The sequence below is a fragment of the Amblyomma americanum genome, chromosome 1, assembly GCF_052857255.1.
Source record: "Amblyomma americanum isolate KBUSLIRL-KWMA chromosome 1, ASM5285725v1, whole genome shotgun sequence".
Classification (NCBI taxonomy): Eukaryota; Metazoa; Arthropoda; class Arachnida; order Ixodida; family Ixodidae; genus Amblyomma; species Amblyomma americanum.
In genome coordinates this window covers 443,294,244-443,310,574 of record NC_135497.1, presented here as the reverse complement: position 1 = coordinate 443,310,574, position 16,331 = coordinate 443,294,244, and the positions used below count along the sequence as shown (strand labels likewise).

General features: G+C 50.5%; 1 protein-coding gene across 1 annotated transcript; it reads left to right on the top strand.

The window, feature by feature from the left end:
• The first annotated feature begins 5,358 nt into the window (after positions 1-5,358).
• On the top strand, positions 5,359-9,702 carry LOC144115919 (delta-1-pyrroline-5-carboxylate synthase-like). The gene is made up of 3 exons (XM_077650548.1): positions 5,359-6,522; positions 6,579-6,674; positions 9,380-9,702. The coding sequence occupies exons 1-3, from the start codon at positions 5,421-5,423 to the stop codon at positions 9,544-9,546; spliced, it is 1,365 nt and encodes a 454-aa protein (XP_077506674.1). The 5' UTR covers positions 5,359-5,420; the 3' UTR covers positions 9,547-9,702.
• Positions 9,703-16,331: the final 6,629 nt, after the last annotated feature.

The following is a 16,331-nucleotide window of genomic DNA, read 5'->3' as shown; positions in this document are numbered from 1 at the left end:
CGATGTGGTTGCTTTTTGCAATACACTTTCTTGAGTTCTTGCGGCGAGAACGTCTTTTCCGAACTGTCGCGGCAGCTTCACGGTGCGTAGAATTGTCCCGAACCATTTGCTTTAGAACGGCACGCTCGTTTTTTATGCGCGGACAATTCTTAGATGAGGCGTCATGAGGCCTCATGCAGTTGGAACACTTAAGCACTTGTGCATTACAGGACTCAGCGCTGTGAGCTCCGGCACAACGAGGGCACACTCGTGTTGTCGCAGACCCCGCTCAAATACCCAGTTTAAAACATTTGTGGCACTGCAGGGGTTTCGGAATGAATGGCCGCACTGCATGACGGAAATGGCCCGCCTTCACGTGTGATGGAAGGCTGTCGCCTTGGAACAAAATCTTCACACAACGGGAATTGCCCAGACGTGATACCCGTAGATTTACGGTGCCATCATTTGCCGGCTTCACGAGTATGGGCAAATAATCTCGCGTGATAGCCTCGTCGACATCATAAATTACGCCCGAAGAGGACTCGTTCCCGAAGAGGGGGATAACAGTACGTACTGATAATGCGCCGAGCTGGGTTATAACCCGCAGTGGTTCCAACTTAGCCGCGTGGTGGACATCAACGGCTACAATGTTCTTCCGCGCACTCACTGGAACGTCTTTGATTTCGCTAGGCACGAGGGCCTTGAGTTCTACAGAGACGACTTGCTTGTTAAGCCGCCTCATGTTGTCGGTTGACTGCACAGGAAGGATGAGGTTGGTGTGTGCCGGTGTGTTGCCCCTTGTTTTTACAGTGGACTCACTGGATGAAGATCCAGCTCTGAGCAGTCTTCTCTTAGTCCTCCGGCTGAGGCAGGTCTCAAAGCCGTCCTCACTGCTGGCCTCGCTGAGGTACTCGATGGTGCCATCGCTGTCGGGGTAGCTCGGACGGCTGCATCGCTTCCTCTACGAGCTCGAGGAGGAGGCCTCCAGGCCATTCGTATGCCCCGGAGGGCTCAGATCTATCGCCGTATGATGGGGGAGAGCGTCCCCGCAGTATACACGCAAAAACACAGAAAAAAGCTGGAGACTAACTGAAAGCGTTCCACAAGGATGCACTTCGTCGTCTCCTTCCCTCCTTTCCTCAAAAACCAAACAAACCAAGTGAGCCGACGGCGTTCATAGAGTTCATTGGTGGTGACAACATTGCAAAGGACGTTCATTTTCAACGAAAGGAAAGGCGCACAACCGGCTACGTGGGTCAGTGGAGACCTGAATCTCGCTTTCATGTACGTGGCGTTCGTGTCCAAATGCAAAAGCCTGCTTTGATTGCGTTCCGCACACTCTGTAAGCAGGTCGCCCTCCCTACCACCCTGTGTGGCACGCAGTTTATGGTTGATCACGAGAGATTGATCACTAAATGAACGCTGTGGCCTAGCTACAGCTGCAGTGCCGCGTGTCAGCCACAACGCTGCCAGTGCTAATGAATTCAGGCCACATCTTTCTCTCACCACCGCCACATGTATCAAAGCACGAATGAGGCGTCCGCATATCCAGGGAGCCAGTTATCCGCCCTTCATTTGCTCAAAGCCATCGCTATCTAGAACATTGTCAAATGAACACAGTGAATGCCGACATCTTTCGCTTTGTATATCCGGGATTAGAGGAGCTAATCCACATAACTTTTTTTTCTTTTTTTGGGTGTAATAAAGTTCTTCTTATCGCGGAAAGGAGTGCGCGGTGAATTCTTGTACGCGTCTAACAGTTGAAACCAATCACGTAGAACGTACAGTCAAAGAAGCGTGTTCCGACTGCATTTGGAGCCGGTGGACTTAACGCACGCTACAATTTCTATTCGTATTTAGTGCTGGAATTAGTGATGGCTTGCGTGTCATAATTAGGTTATGCATTTATTGCAGCTTTGTAAAGGCCGCTGTTGTTTTCATTACTGGCAGTGCACTTAAAGCATTGCATGAAATATTTATCAGAATTCACTTAGGCCGCAAACCAGCATTCCGGCTGTTACGCGATTAGTGTGGTGGCAGCCACGTGAATGAACCGTATTGCGGGTGCCTGGAGATTGAAAATTGGTTTTTGAGGAAAAGAAATGGCGCAGTAACTGTCTCACCTATCTCGGTGCAGACCCGAATCGCGCCGCAAGGGAAAGGATAAAGGAGGGAGTGAAAGAAGACAGGAAAGTGATGGTACCTTAGCGATGGTGCCGTAGCGGAGGTGCGGGTGTCCTCCCTAATAACGCTAAGCTATGATGCATCGGCCTGGCATCAATAGACAGAGGGTCTGAGAAATCCATTAAAAATTAATGTGGATTAGCCCAGCTAATCCCGGATATACAAAGCGAAAACGATATCGAGGTCTCCACTGACCCACGGAGCCGGTTGTGCCCCTTTCTTTTAGTGAAAATCTGTTGTCAACGTCAATGAACGCTATGAACTCCGTCAAATCAGTTGTTTTGTTTGGTTTTCGAGAAATGGAAATTGCACACTAATCGTCTCACATATCTCGGTGGACACCCGAACCGCGTCGTAAATGGAGATAAAGAAAGGAGGGAAAGAGGAAAGAGAAAGCTGAAAATTGAGAATTTGATTTTGAGGAAAGTCGCAACGCTGCGCAGCGGCGGAACGCCTGTCGCTCGGTGCTACTACTGGCGCATGCGCAGTAGTGACTAGAGAGCGAGAGAGAGAAAAACAAACGGATGGAACCAGGCGACGGAGACAGCGGCGGCCACCTGCGCCGTGCGTGCGTGACGTCACCCATGCTCCGACATACGCCGGCTTCGCGAAGCGCGTTGTTAACTAGCGTAGTGAAGGTTTTCACTTAAAAAAATAGCTGCGGCTTAACTACTGCTGATAGGATAGGATAACTTTATTGAGCTCTAGCGTAAGTGCTTTTATGCGGTTTAGGTGAGCCCATCTCCGCAACGGTCGGTTGCCCCTATTTCAGCGCTCCGCTGTATGCTGCCGTCAGCTGAGCTCGCCGTATCAGACCGATGTGGTCATCGCGTCAGTCGCTGGAGAGCATACCCTCCCATTGCTCCGCACTTGGGTTTTGGTATAACGGGAACGACGTCGACTTTTGAAGCGACAAGCTTCACTAGGCTCGTCAACACCGGCTTCGCGTGAGCCACACTACAGATTTGCCACAGCTGCGCATGCGCGAAACCGAGTGAACGCAGGTGGTCGCTGTTGCCGCAGACGTCGTAGCCACCGCGCACTGACTCTGTCGCCTGACCGTGAAACCGAGTGACGTCACGCGGTGCGCAGGTGGCCGGTGCTTCCGCAGCCGTCGTCACCGCCGCGCGCTGCCTCCGTCGTCTGACCTTTAGCCATGGAAGGAGGAGAAGAAGACCCAGACGTGGTAGCGTGGGAGTTGTCTCAAAAGCAGCGAAGATATGAAAAGTGCAAGGCTAGACAAGCGGCTGAAACGCCAGAATCACGAGAGGGACGCCTTGCTAAACGGCGGCAAAAGGATCAAAAACAAAACGCGTGAGCTGACGGCATTCATAGAGTTCATTGGCGTTGACAACTTTGCAAACTCCGTTCATTTTCGCGAAATGAAAGGTGCAAAACCGGATCCATGGGTCAGTGGAGACCTCAATCTCGCTTTTCGCTTTGTATATCCTGGATTATCTGGGATAATCCACAATAATTTTTTTACTCACTTTCTCCTAGCTGTTTCTCCTGTGCACAGCTGCACGCTGCGCCGTTCGCGCACCCCCCCCCCCCAAGCCCCCCCCCCCCCTACGATCTTCTTTCCTCTACCTTGCAGCTGGAAACTTTTTTTGCGACCGCAAAAGCTGTGTAAAAAAAATGACTCTCCCCCCTGCAGCTACCACCCCCTCCTTCCCCTATCACCGTCGTCTCCCATGTAATTCTTCACAGTGCTATGCATCGCCACGACACATTCTTGACTGGACGAGTCTTGCGTTGTCTCGCTCGGCGGCGCCCAAACGCACGACCAGCGCGACGAAAGAGCATACACACTCGAGCTGGCTCCGTTCGTAGTCTGGGCAAGCGAAAACCGACATCTGATGCTATATAACCTTTTGACTCTGTAAATAATAGTGTATATATGACCTCTTCCTATGTCCTTTCTTGCTGTCCCCTCACCTCTTTCATTTCTCTTCTTTACACCAGATTACACGTCGTGGATGTACTCGCCACGTGCCCGAGAAAACCTTTTGCCGTTTGAATCTGTTCATTCCAAGACGGAAAAACGGGTCATTGGTACGTTCTGCTTGAGAGAAGCCTTGGAAAAATGATGTGTTCACCTGGTGCATGTCAGCCTCAATAATCAGGTTGGTATACGTTGCTCAAAGCTGGTTTCCCACTTTCAGTTGTCGTCACTATGGCGGACAACCTCCTGTAGAAAGTGAAATCTAGAACACACCAGGAAGTTGTCCGTCGAGGAAAAAATAAGACTGGCGGTTGTCCCATGTATTCACAGGGTGTCCCGCAGTCTGAAGAATATAGCCAGACGCTGCGGTGTGCCGATGGCAGTCTCTGCCTACGCAAGTTGGCCTTATTGTGATCGTCTCTGGAGGAAGGAGTGTGAGAGGCTGCATGAAGCGTCACACCACTCAGTTCGTCAGGTGTTCCGCTGGGTTTTTGTATGAAATTTTCCTGACCTGTGGGAAAGTTTACATCGGCCAAACGGGCCAATGTATAAATGAACGACTAAGAGAGCATCAGCTTTCGGTAAAGAACGAAAAAAAGGTCTAATTTACCCTTTCACTGCGGCGCATGCCGTCTGGCTACACGTGATAACCCGTGACGGCCTTTGCTGGTAAGAACAAATTTTGAAGCGAAGTCATGAGCAGACGGCACGTAAGTTTGCTTAGGCTTTTTTTTTGTTTCAAAAGGAACAAAAGAGATGATCGTGTCAGTGATACCTTGATGAAATTGTATTTAAAAAATCAGGTTTTTGGCATGCGCTTACTGAAAGATTTGGCTGACATGAAAATATCAATGTGCGTTTTCTTCTGAATAAAATCTGTGGCGAGCCTGCGCCTGTCCTTGTTCTCTTTACGTACATGTTTGTGTTGAGCAGTACGTTGCTTAACGATCTACGACGGACTTACCCAACAACGTACACTTTTGAATCGCGTTTCATTCCGGCCTGACTGTACGTGTTCCTCTTTGGAGCATGATGGAAGCCGGCCAAAAGGACGTCACGATAAAGAAAGAGGCTGACAGGACACGCTGGCACCGACCACTGAATAAAGCTTCACTTGTGCACAGCCTCAGTTGTTAGTGCCATCGAGTGCTACTTCTTTCTTTGCTGTAACGTCCTTTTGACTGGCTTCTACCACGCGGAATGCACATGCGTCCAGAACGTATGGAACGTTAATCTCTGCTTCCAGATCAAGGCGGCGTCCTGGGCTCTTGAGCATGGTGTGTCCGTTGTCATCGGCAGCGGCTTCGATGAGATGGCCATTACGCGAATCGTGCAAGGCAAGCGCGTGGGCACCTTCTTCACCGAGCACCAGTCCAAGATGATCTCCCTCGAGTCAACAGCCGCCAACGCGCGGAAGGCGAGCCGCACACTCGAGTCCCTGACCGCGACGCAGCGCTCGGCTGCCGTGCTGGCCATGGCTGATGCGCTAGAGGCGCGGACGGCGGACATCATGGAAGCCAACGAACGAGACTTGACCGCGGCCCGCGAGCAGGGGCTCAGTGCACCCATGCTGGCGCGCCTTGGGCTGACGCCAGCCAAGAGTTCCGCACTGGCTGACGGTCTGCGCACCATCGCGAAGACGTCGCCCAGCGCGCTGGGACGCGTTCTGCAGAAGACCCGCGTGGCCGAAGGCATGGAACTGAGCCAGGTGGCGGTGCCCATTGGTGTTCTGCTCGTCATCTTCGAGGCTCGCCCGGACTGCCTGCCGCAGGTGGCGGCGCTAGCTGTGGCAACAGCCAATGGGCTTCTACTCAAGGGCGGTGATGAGGCGGCTCATACAAACCGCTGCCTCTGGCAGCTGCTGCAGCAGTGCCTCAAGCCGTACGACGCTGCCGACGCTCTGGCTCTGGCTAGCACGCGTGAAGACGTTGACGAACTGCTTCATCTCGAGGGTTACATTGATCTGGTCATACCGAGGGGTTCGAACCAATTGGTGCGCGACATCCAGCGCGAGAGCCGCGGCATTCCCATGTTGGGCCACAGCGATGGCATCTGTCACGTCTACGTAGACCGCGAAGCGGACAAGCAGAAGGCCATGCGCATCATTGTGGACTCTAAGTGCGATTACCCGGCAGCCTGCAACGCCATGAAGACCTTGCTCGTGCACCGCGATCACGTGGAAGGCGGCTTGCTCTCCGAGCTGTGCTCTTCGCTCAAGGCGCATGGGGTCAGCCTGTACTCGGGGTCCCGGATGGTGCAGCTACTCACGTTTGGACCGCCGGCGGCGCCCTCCATGCGCATCGAGTACAGCGGGCCCCAGTGCGCCGTCGAAGTGGTCGATTCTGTCGACGAGGCACTCGAGCACATCAACACACACGGCAGCTCGCATACGGACGCCATCGTGACAGAGAACAGTAAGTGATGTGAAGGCAGCGACTGGAAGGCCTCGCAACGCTTGCTTGTTTTTCAGAGGACACTGCGGAGCGGTTTCTCCGGGTAGCGGACAGCGCCTGCGTGTTCCACAACTGCAGCACGCGATTCGCCGACGGTTACCGCTTCGGGCTCGGTGCGTATCTGGCGTGCTCAGCTTCTTCAACCAGCTGTCCCAGTTTTTCTGGTTTTTTTCGAAAATAATTCGCCCTTGTTTACCAACACCAGTTTGGCTGAGCTGCAGCAGGTAGGGTGCGTTTTTTCAAGTTCGGTGGTAGCGAGGTAAAGTGATATCTCCACCCGGACAGAGCAGGCCAATATTGTCATTGTAAGCTAATCAGGAAAACGAACGCAAGACGTTCATTCGAGCACCAAGCGAAGAGTCCATATCTATCATGAGTCCTACATTGATATTACGCTACCATTCAAGCCCTTAAAATTACAGTACAAAGCATTCCTAATGATCACTGTTGATATCTTATGTATATAGCTGCACTCATATGCCCATGCAAATCACCACTCTTGCGAAAAAGTTTTTCTCCATGTTTCTGTCAACATGTTATCCAGCGGTTTCTTTTTCTCGCCAGTGTGTTGTCGCGGATCCTCTGATGTGCTTTCGAACGTTGCGTTAATCGACAGCCAGCATTTTAGGTACGTGTACCTTATATTTTATGTCTATGTGTACACCGTTTCATCAGGAGAAATCCCTGCAAATGTATTGAATTTTTGCCTGCTCCGAACTAAAGATGGGAGTCGAGGCCTTGTCAGGCTCCATGCCTTTTGCCTCGTCTTCCACTTTCAACTGAAAGGGAATAAAATGGTCTGATTTTGAATCTGAATAAAAAGGTGAAAGCACCTCGAAGACGTACGAGTCATTGTAAAGACAGAGCCCAGTACTTGTGTTGTGCTTCGCTTTGTCTCTACGGTGCGGGCTTATAATTGTCAAAGATCGCAGTTCGAATCTCCCCCCCCCCCTCCTCCACATACAAAATTTCACTATCACCCGAAAAAAATAACTCAGCTCTTTCCCGGAGGCGAAAATACTATAGCATAAAAATATTGCTACGCATCACATAAGAACATCCTTAAATAATTAACAGCACGAAGAAAAGAGAATTGCAAGCGATTCGCTCTGAAAGCTTTTGAACACGCGCGCATCGATCCTTGTTTTTCAAACTCGAATGCTGTTCTGCAGTTGAGCAGTTAACCAAGGCACGCGACTATCCACTACTGTGACTCTCTGTCTTCGGCGTCCGGCTCCTGAGTTTGTCAGTTGATCGTATCCAGCCATGGTAGCTGCATTTCGATGAGTATATGAAATGCAAGAACGCCCGTGGGCTGTGCGATGTCAAGACGCATTAAAGATTCCTAGCCGGTCGAAATTAATCCGCAGCCGTATACGCTGTGGCATCTCAGCCACTTCTGGTACTTGAAGACGTTACCGTGGATTCCGAGAAGGCAGAGACCGGAGACCCTATTTCTTTAGGGCCAAAGTTCTGCCTGGACATGGGAATGAAGACTGGAAAAATCAGCGCTGCGTTTATTCCTTCTCTGTCTTGTCTCACGTAGCGCTGGCTGTAAGTATAGAAGCTCCCAGATATAATATACCATGCGAAGATGCGCAACTTGGTGTCGGTATAAAAGAACGAATGTAGTGAGCAGGGCACGTTGTCTGAGAAAATGTGTTGTAGAAATTACGTAACCATGTTTTTTTTTCAGTAATCGTCAATATATGTCTGGTACGTCTTGCACCAGTCTCTGAAATACCAGACAAGTATTCACAAAATAGGGACTAGCCGCCGCGGTGGCTCAGTGGTTATGCTTCTAGGCTGCTGACCCGAAAGACGCAGGTTCGCTTTCCCCTCACCTCTTTCATTTCTCTCCTTCATACTGCCTGCTTTCCTTTATTTCCGCTACCCTAGCTCAGGTGCCGCCGCCAAAGTGATGGCAGATGCCGGGGTTTGCAAAACTCTTTTAATTTTCATTTTTATTATTTTTTATCAATAAACACTTACTACTGCTACATCCCGGCCGCGGCGGTCGCATTTCGACGGAGGCGAAATGCTAGAGACCCGCGCACTGTGCGATGTCAGTGCACGTTAAAGAACCCCACGTGGTCGAAATTGTTGGGAGCCCTCCACTGTGGCGTCACTCATAACCTGAGCTGCTTTTGGACGTTAAACCCCATAAACCAAGCAAAATAAGGACTATCACGGAAGCTGAATAATGAACAATATGATCAATACCTGAGAAACTAATCGTCAGCTGCAGCGGGCGGCATTCGGAAAGTGAAGTGCCGCATGTAACGAGCAGGTGAAGGACGAAAGGCAACACTAAGCGGTGGGCACCAGAGCTGCGTGCGTGGCATCCGTCACTTCTTCGTGTGCTGTTTGCCACGTCATGCTAAGCCAACAGGCACAACCATCTACTGTCTTGGATGGAACATCGGGGAAGAGGACCCTCTCGATACACCAAGGCATTTATCGTGTTGGTCACACGCTGCCGTCTTCTGCACGGGCTGTTATGGGGGCTAAGCAGTTTCCCGAAGTTGTACGCGGGCTATAAGGGGCGCCGCATTGAAGGGCTCTGGACTAATGCGGGCCACCTGGGGTTTTTTATTGTGCACCTACATCGCGCCACACAAGGGTGTTTTTGAATTTCGCCATCGATCCCACAACCCTGTGCCCAGAAGCCAGACGCCAAAGGTACTGGTCCATCGCAGCGGGTCCAGAAGACTTTCTAGATCCGTTTTGAATGAGGCTGCACCCGCTAGACGTATATACACCCCGCTTTTTTAGGGTCATTGTATGTGCTTGATGCGTGACTTTGTCTCCGTCGTAGGGGCTGAGGTGGGCATCAGCACCGGCCGCATCCACGCCCGTGGGCCCGTTGGCATGGAGGGACTGCTGACCACCAAGTGGCTGCTCAGGGGAAGCGGGAACGTGGTCCAGGACTTTGGAGAGTCGGGCACCATGACTTACCTGCACGAAAACCTTCCCGCATCCTGACTCCTTGGACCTTCCTCGCCCACTCGTTCTTGTACATAGTCCTCGTTCATATACGCTTCGAAATAAATGGGAACGCGCACGTGAGCTGCTTGTGGTGCATATTAAAGCGTTCGGAGGCAACGGTGCATGGGAAGCACGTGCTCGCACCGATAAAGTACAATGGTTCGCGTGGATCCGTTTCAAGGGTCGACGTATCTCTCAACCTCGCGCTCTCTTTCAGCGCTTCCTGCCCGACGTAAGCTCTTAGCTCTGGTAGTGCACGCAGTACTTCCATGGATGAATACTGGCGTTATCTGTGTAGAGAAATGCCTTCATTTTTGCTTCTACTTCGATGGCTGCTGCTGTTGCGAGTTAACAGATATTGGGCTTCTTTGTAAGCGATTTTCACAGAACTTTCTGAGAGCTCCGTTACATAAGACGCGCGCGTAGTTAACGCAAAGCGCTGAGGCTAGTACACCCTCCACCGAGGAAATAAGAAAAACACACTCGAAAAAGGTAGAATAAGTCATTCATTGACAAGAGCGTGTTATTCAGCAAGTGGATTTTGCTGCGCGTTGTTAGGGTCTGACGTATGTTTTGCATCGACGTTTTGCTTTTTCGTGTGACCTTTCAAGAGATGAGTCAGAAGAGCTGGTGCTATAATGGTAGAGCGACATATTGCGACTACTGTAATGCGGCTTTCTTTTTTTTCACCCCTTAAATAACGGGCATGCCGAACGGAACTGAACAAAATATATTGGAAGTAAATGCGAAAAACAGTTGACTGAATTTTTTTTGTGCGTGTATACGCCCGCGACTTGCTCAGGCGGAAGTGTTCGACTGTGTCGGCAGCGGATGAAGTGACGAAGAAATTGGGTTTGTAAAAGAAATCGGCGTTTTCCGTCAACCGGTCAGTCGATTTGTACCAGGCACCAACACAGGCTAAAGCCGGATTGATGTACAAAAAGCGGAAACAATGATGATAGACTGCGCGTGTCATTAAAAATTTGCAATGAGGAGTATATTTCAAACAATGAAGAAATTTCTGTCAACTTCGACCTGAGCTGGATTTCAGGACCGAATGTGATTTTTATAGATGCGCTTGAGGGGTCTCGACATTCGCCCATCGAAACAGCGTACAGAAGAGGCGGCAACCTTTTTTATCGCCATTAACGCTGCACGGCGGAGATGCAGAAGGGTATAGCTGCTGTGTATGGTCCGTCATTCCTGCAGCAAGGAACGAGCGTGTTCACGGTACAAAAATTAAAAAATCTGGCGCTAAATGTGAGGCAAAATTTCGCGGGGGAATTTTCTACAGGCGCGGTGAGCAACTGTTATCACAGTCGCCCACTCTACTGATCCGCCACGTCACATTGATAAAGCTGTACTCAAGTGCTCTATTATACCAGAATACGAGTAAGTCGGCTTTGGGTAAGATATCTTGGTTACATAGATTAAAATGCGACTATCTTGCACTCTCCCCACCCGCCTCCTCCAGCTTTTGATCGCGACCCTAGTGGCTGACGGCAGTAGTTTTTATGCGCGAAGTGTAACAATCACAGCGCCGCCTGGGCATTGATGACTGCCTAATGGGCTGCGTTAGATCGCAGAAAAAAATAGGTATGGTTTTAACGCAGTTAAACCGAATATACGTCCGAAAACATTTGTTTAGCCTGAATGGCTCATAGTTTTGCTTTGCTGGGGGATGTCTGGCGACGATATGAGACTCAGGTTAAGCTATGATTCAGGTTAAACTGCAATGTTCCGTTCGGGCCGCAGATGGAAGTTGACGATGACGACGACGTGCAATGCACAGCGAGAGAGGGTGCTGCAGTTTAACAGTGTGCATGATCGGCTGCGGCGATGGCATAGTGCTCTGGCGAGCGAAGCTGATGTGTTCGCTCCGCCGCGAATTCGAATCCTAGTCATGGCAATGTTTATTCTATTTACTTATGCTGTGCTCTTGGCACAAACCCACAAAGATCGCGAGATCTTGCTCGGAATTTGCACATCAGAATAGTGCTTACGCTCTAAAACACTCAGTAGCGACTCCAGTACGTGGCCAAGATTGTAAGGAAAAACGAAATCTCATGAATAAGTGTTCTGACATTCAGCTCCCGCGTGAAAACCACCGCATTTGCGAACGAGCCTGCTGCCTTGCATTGACGGCGCCTGCGTGTAACAATGCACTAAAATTACTGTAGTCTAATAACACAGCTAACACAGAATTTTAGGCACGTGTTTTGGTAGCTATATAGTGGGTTTAAGAACTTACACTGACCTGCCTAAACTTCATACTAGCTCATATTGTGATTCCTGCAGTTGTTGAAGGTTCGCTTCTGTTGTATGCGTTGTAAGCTCATGTCATGCTTGGAAAACTACACATCCAAACTGTTATCTTACCACTATTGCGTTCACTTCGGGATCCTGCGTTACTCTGGGGATTTTGCCCTCAATGATGAATTCCACGGATACCGGCCTCCCTTTCGGCCTTGCGCATTGGAACGAGGTTTTGCTCCGAAGGTTATGCCTCCGTGCCGCCCTCACCCCCTGCGGTGACGTGGTCGCGGCCGGCAAAGTTCCATGCCCTCTTTGGCGACTCCTGCCCCTTCTGCCCTTCTCCAGCCTGCGAGATGTGCCCACTCTGGACCTCAGGTTGGATCCGGGAGCCTAACCACGGGACCTTGGCGGACCTCATTCGGGGATATCTGCAGGCCACATATATCTGCAGGCCACTTCTTGCCCCAGAAGGCATGAAAAAATGGCTTTCGGCTGAAGCGCGCCATGCGTCAGGCATGCACAGAGAGTAAAAAAAACAATAAAAAACGATGTTGCTCAATTCTCACGTTGATTCACATAACGCTTTCGCCCTCCTGTAAATCTATAGAATACAGCCTAGCTGACTTATAACGGCCGCAGTTATAACGAACGCTCGCTTGATAAGAACGAGGATGGAACTACCGCCAAAATATATATTAGGGCTATATGGCACTACCCGCCGCGGTGGCTCAATGGTTAGTGTGCTCGGCTACTGATCCGGAGTTCCGGGGTTCGAACCCGACCGCGGCGGCTGCGTTTTTATATAGGCAATACGCTGAGGCGCCCGTGTGCTGTGCGATGTGAGTGCACGTCAAAGATCCTCAGGTGGTCGAAATTATTCCGGAGCCCTCCACTACGGCACCTCTTACTTCCTATCTTCTTTCACTCCCTCTTTTCCCCCTTTTTTACGGCGCGGTTCAGGTGTCCGACGATATCTGAGACAGATATATGACACATTTCCTTTCCCCAAAATCCAATTATTATTACTATATGGCACTACGTCCCAGATCAAACGAACTACCGTGGCTGCACCTCTCAGTTGTAACGAATGAGGAGGCTCTGTAAACTTCCCTCCGCAGTTGGAAAACGCCGCCTGCCGCCAGTGCGGAGACCGAAGAGCGTCTCCTATCTCCGTATGTCCCCAAAGAAGCTGTCATCCCCCTTCCCCCCAATAAAAAAACAATAACAATGTCGCATTGTAACTGCAGTTAACCGCCAGCCAGGCGCGCCCCGAGAGGCAGCATGGTCAATCGCTGCATGTGTGTGCATGTGTGTGTGGGGCAAAGTTGAAAGCGATACTACTGCTCACGGCAGATGGCCAATTAACGACAGCGATGTACAAAGTTTGAATTCCAGTCACGAGGTATGTCTTGCTGGTCTACCCGGTCACATGGCATGCGTCGCCAACGGAGTAGAAAATTCGCCTTCTGCTCTGCTTCCGCGTGCAGGCAGCTCGCAGACAGTAGACAGTTTCCGTCAGCCTTGTGTAGAGCGGTAGAGCAGTGCGCACCAATTAATGAAATTAGTGGTTTTTGAGTAAAGGAAATGGCGCAGTAACTTCCTCACTTCTTGGTAGACTTCTGATCCGCCCCGTGATGGAAGTGAGACGCAAAAGGCGCCCGCGCGCTATCACTGAACGTTAAAGATCCCCAGGTGGTCGAAATTATTCCGGAGCCCTCCACTACGACTCCTCTGTCTTCCTTTCTTATGTCACTCCCTCCTCTATCCCTTCCCCTACGACGCGATGGAGGTGTGGACCGAGATGGTGAGATAGTTACTGCGCAATTTCCTTTCCTAAAAAAAATCGTGGTTTTGAGGAAAAGAGATGGCACCTCAACAGCGTCTGAGGAAAGGCATAAAGGAGGGAGTGAGAGGAGGAAGAGAGAAAGGTGCCGTAGTGGAGTTCATCCGAATAATTTCGACCAACTTGGAATCTTTACGGTGCACTGACATCGCACAGCACACAGGAGCCTTTTGCATTCCGCCTCTATCGAAACATTGGCTGCCGCAGGTCGGGTTCAAACCCAGATACTTCGGCTCAGTAAGAGCGAAATCAGTCGGTAGCCACTGTCTTTCGAGTAAAGTGCTAGTTCCTACATGGTTTTAGGTCTAAGTGGCTGTACTGCCGCGCGAATTTTTTGTCAAGAACATTGTAGCTGCGGCGAGGTGTCGCTTTACTTAGAGCCCAATGCGCTGCTGGGGCGCTTTACACAACGATTACTCAGTTTTGCGTGGAAATGCGCTGTGGTAGCTTTGTCGCTGCATACTTACAAATTGGTCGAGGATTAAAAGGAAGCGCCCGACCTACCGTCAGTTGTCATGAACGCTTCCATCACTACTGGAATTGACGCGTCCCTATAATGCGGCTTGTCCGCACAAAGGGTATCGGGCGGGGAGGGCATGACCGCGCTGGAAAGCTTAGAAAGCGGCTTGATAGGAGACTTTTTAAAGAAATGAATGCCACTTTTGTCTGACTGTATTTTTTGGCTTGGCACGGGCACGCGCAAAACACTTTATACTTCGTCCTTTTATCGTCCCACAATAAATTTTGTATTTTTTCACTGTAATAGAACAAGTCGACCTTCTGCGAACTTCGGATACAACGAACGGATATAACGACCCTCAGGTTCGGTATTCGGCTGCTGGCCCAAGGTCGAGGGATCGAATCCCGACCACGGCGGCTGCATTCGTTGCAGAAACGGTCGCTTGTTGGGCGATGTAAGTGCACGTTAAAGAAACCACAGATGGTCGGAATAATTCCGGAACCCTCCACTGTATACGTCTCCACCAGCCCCCGTGCAGCTTGGGGACGTTGAACCCCAGATGTCAGCCTGACTACTCTGGGCGCGTTTAGCGCAGTAAAGACACTCAAAAAGGGCCCGTTACTAGTAATGAAGTGAAAATACCGTGTGATATTAATGGAGCCGAAGTCAAACTGCTGGCCTCTCGCTTGAAAGGTAACCGCTTTGGCGACTGAGCCGGGGAGGCACCCGCACTCTTTATTAGATATAAAGAAAAACATCGGCCTCCCCTCTATGACCGTATGCCACTTACCCTGTCCGGGTATCTCTCCTCAAAACTCAGGGTGGTAAATTCAGGATAGTGTAACCATTCGGGATGTTGACCTTGCGCCGAAAACAGACTGCTCTGTAACGTATTCTTCGTCCGCGAAAAATAGGGTCGGAAGTGATTATTTTGTTGACGACCTTTCATGCTACTGTTCCAGTCTGAGTAGCGCAATTGACCCAGAAATGTCACATGGCGCGCGCGAATTTTACAGCGAGAACCATATGGGTGTCGTTGTGCTTGCGGCGGTGGCCTGCTGAGCAACTCGGGGGACGAATTGCAGCGCATGACTGAACACATAAGCAGGTGAAAGTATAACGGCAGGCTTTAAAATTCATATAAAGAAAACTAAAGTCACGTTGAAACCACACCTACAATATGCGGTCGGACACTGGAAATGTTTTAGGAGGAATCTGGGCCGAGCAGTGCCGGCATCTCCGGATCATGGGAAGGAAACTGCGAAGTGAAATTTTAAAATTGGGATTGTGTAAAACTGGCTGCTGATCTGTAAAGTTAAAATAGTGAAATAGTTTAAAGGAGCTGGGCAGAGTGTAAAATTAGGAAATAAGACTAGGAAAATTGGCTATGATAGTGAGGCCGCTGCTGGCGCAGGGCATTGCGGTTTGGCGTGGCTCTTGTCCCGAAGGTGAAAGCCACCGCGGTGGCTGAGTGGTTATGGCGCTCGGCTGTTGGCACGAAAGACGCGGGTTCGATCCCTGCCGCGGCGGTCGAATTTCGATGGAGGCGAGAATTCTAGAGGCCCGTGTACTGTGTGATGTCAGTGCACGTTAAAAAACCCAAGGTGGTCGAAATTCCCGGAGCCCTTCACTACGGCGTCTCCCATAGCCGGAGTCGCTTTGGGAAGTTCAGCCCCATAAACGTAACGTTGTCCCGAAGGTGAAGCGGGCAACGGCAAACTGTAGAATTGAGTTCGTGAGCGACACCATTCACGCGAAGGACCAAATGCCGTAGGACGGAGACATGATGCGGGCTTTGCAATAGTACAGAGTAGATCACACTTGTCTAGAGCGCTCGGGCGGTGCGCTGCAGGGCAAATGAAGTGAAATCTTTTCGCACCTGCTTTGCTAGCGGTAAGGCACTGGCGCCTGTGCGGTTCACGTGTCTATTCTGCTAATCTCCAGCGCAACCATTATCAGTGAAAGTCAATAGCTGCTTTAGAATTCCGCATTATTTTCCCCGGATGGCACCTCTCGAGCACTCTAGACAAGTGTGATCGACTCTGTACATGAACGAGCCTACCGGGTGCCTTATTACAAGTCCTAGCCGTTTAGCTTTCCTTCCAGCTACGGTATTCAGACCGTGATTTTTTGCGTCGCAGCTCAAATACGGCTCGACATCTGCGGAAAGATCCGCGCACAAGAGCAGCAGCGGGCCTGTTTCGCCACTTTCGGGGCAACGTG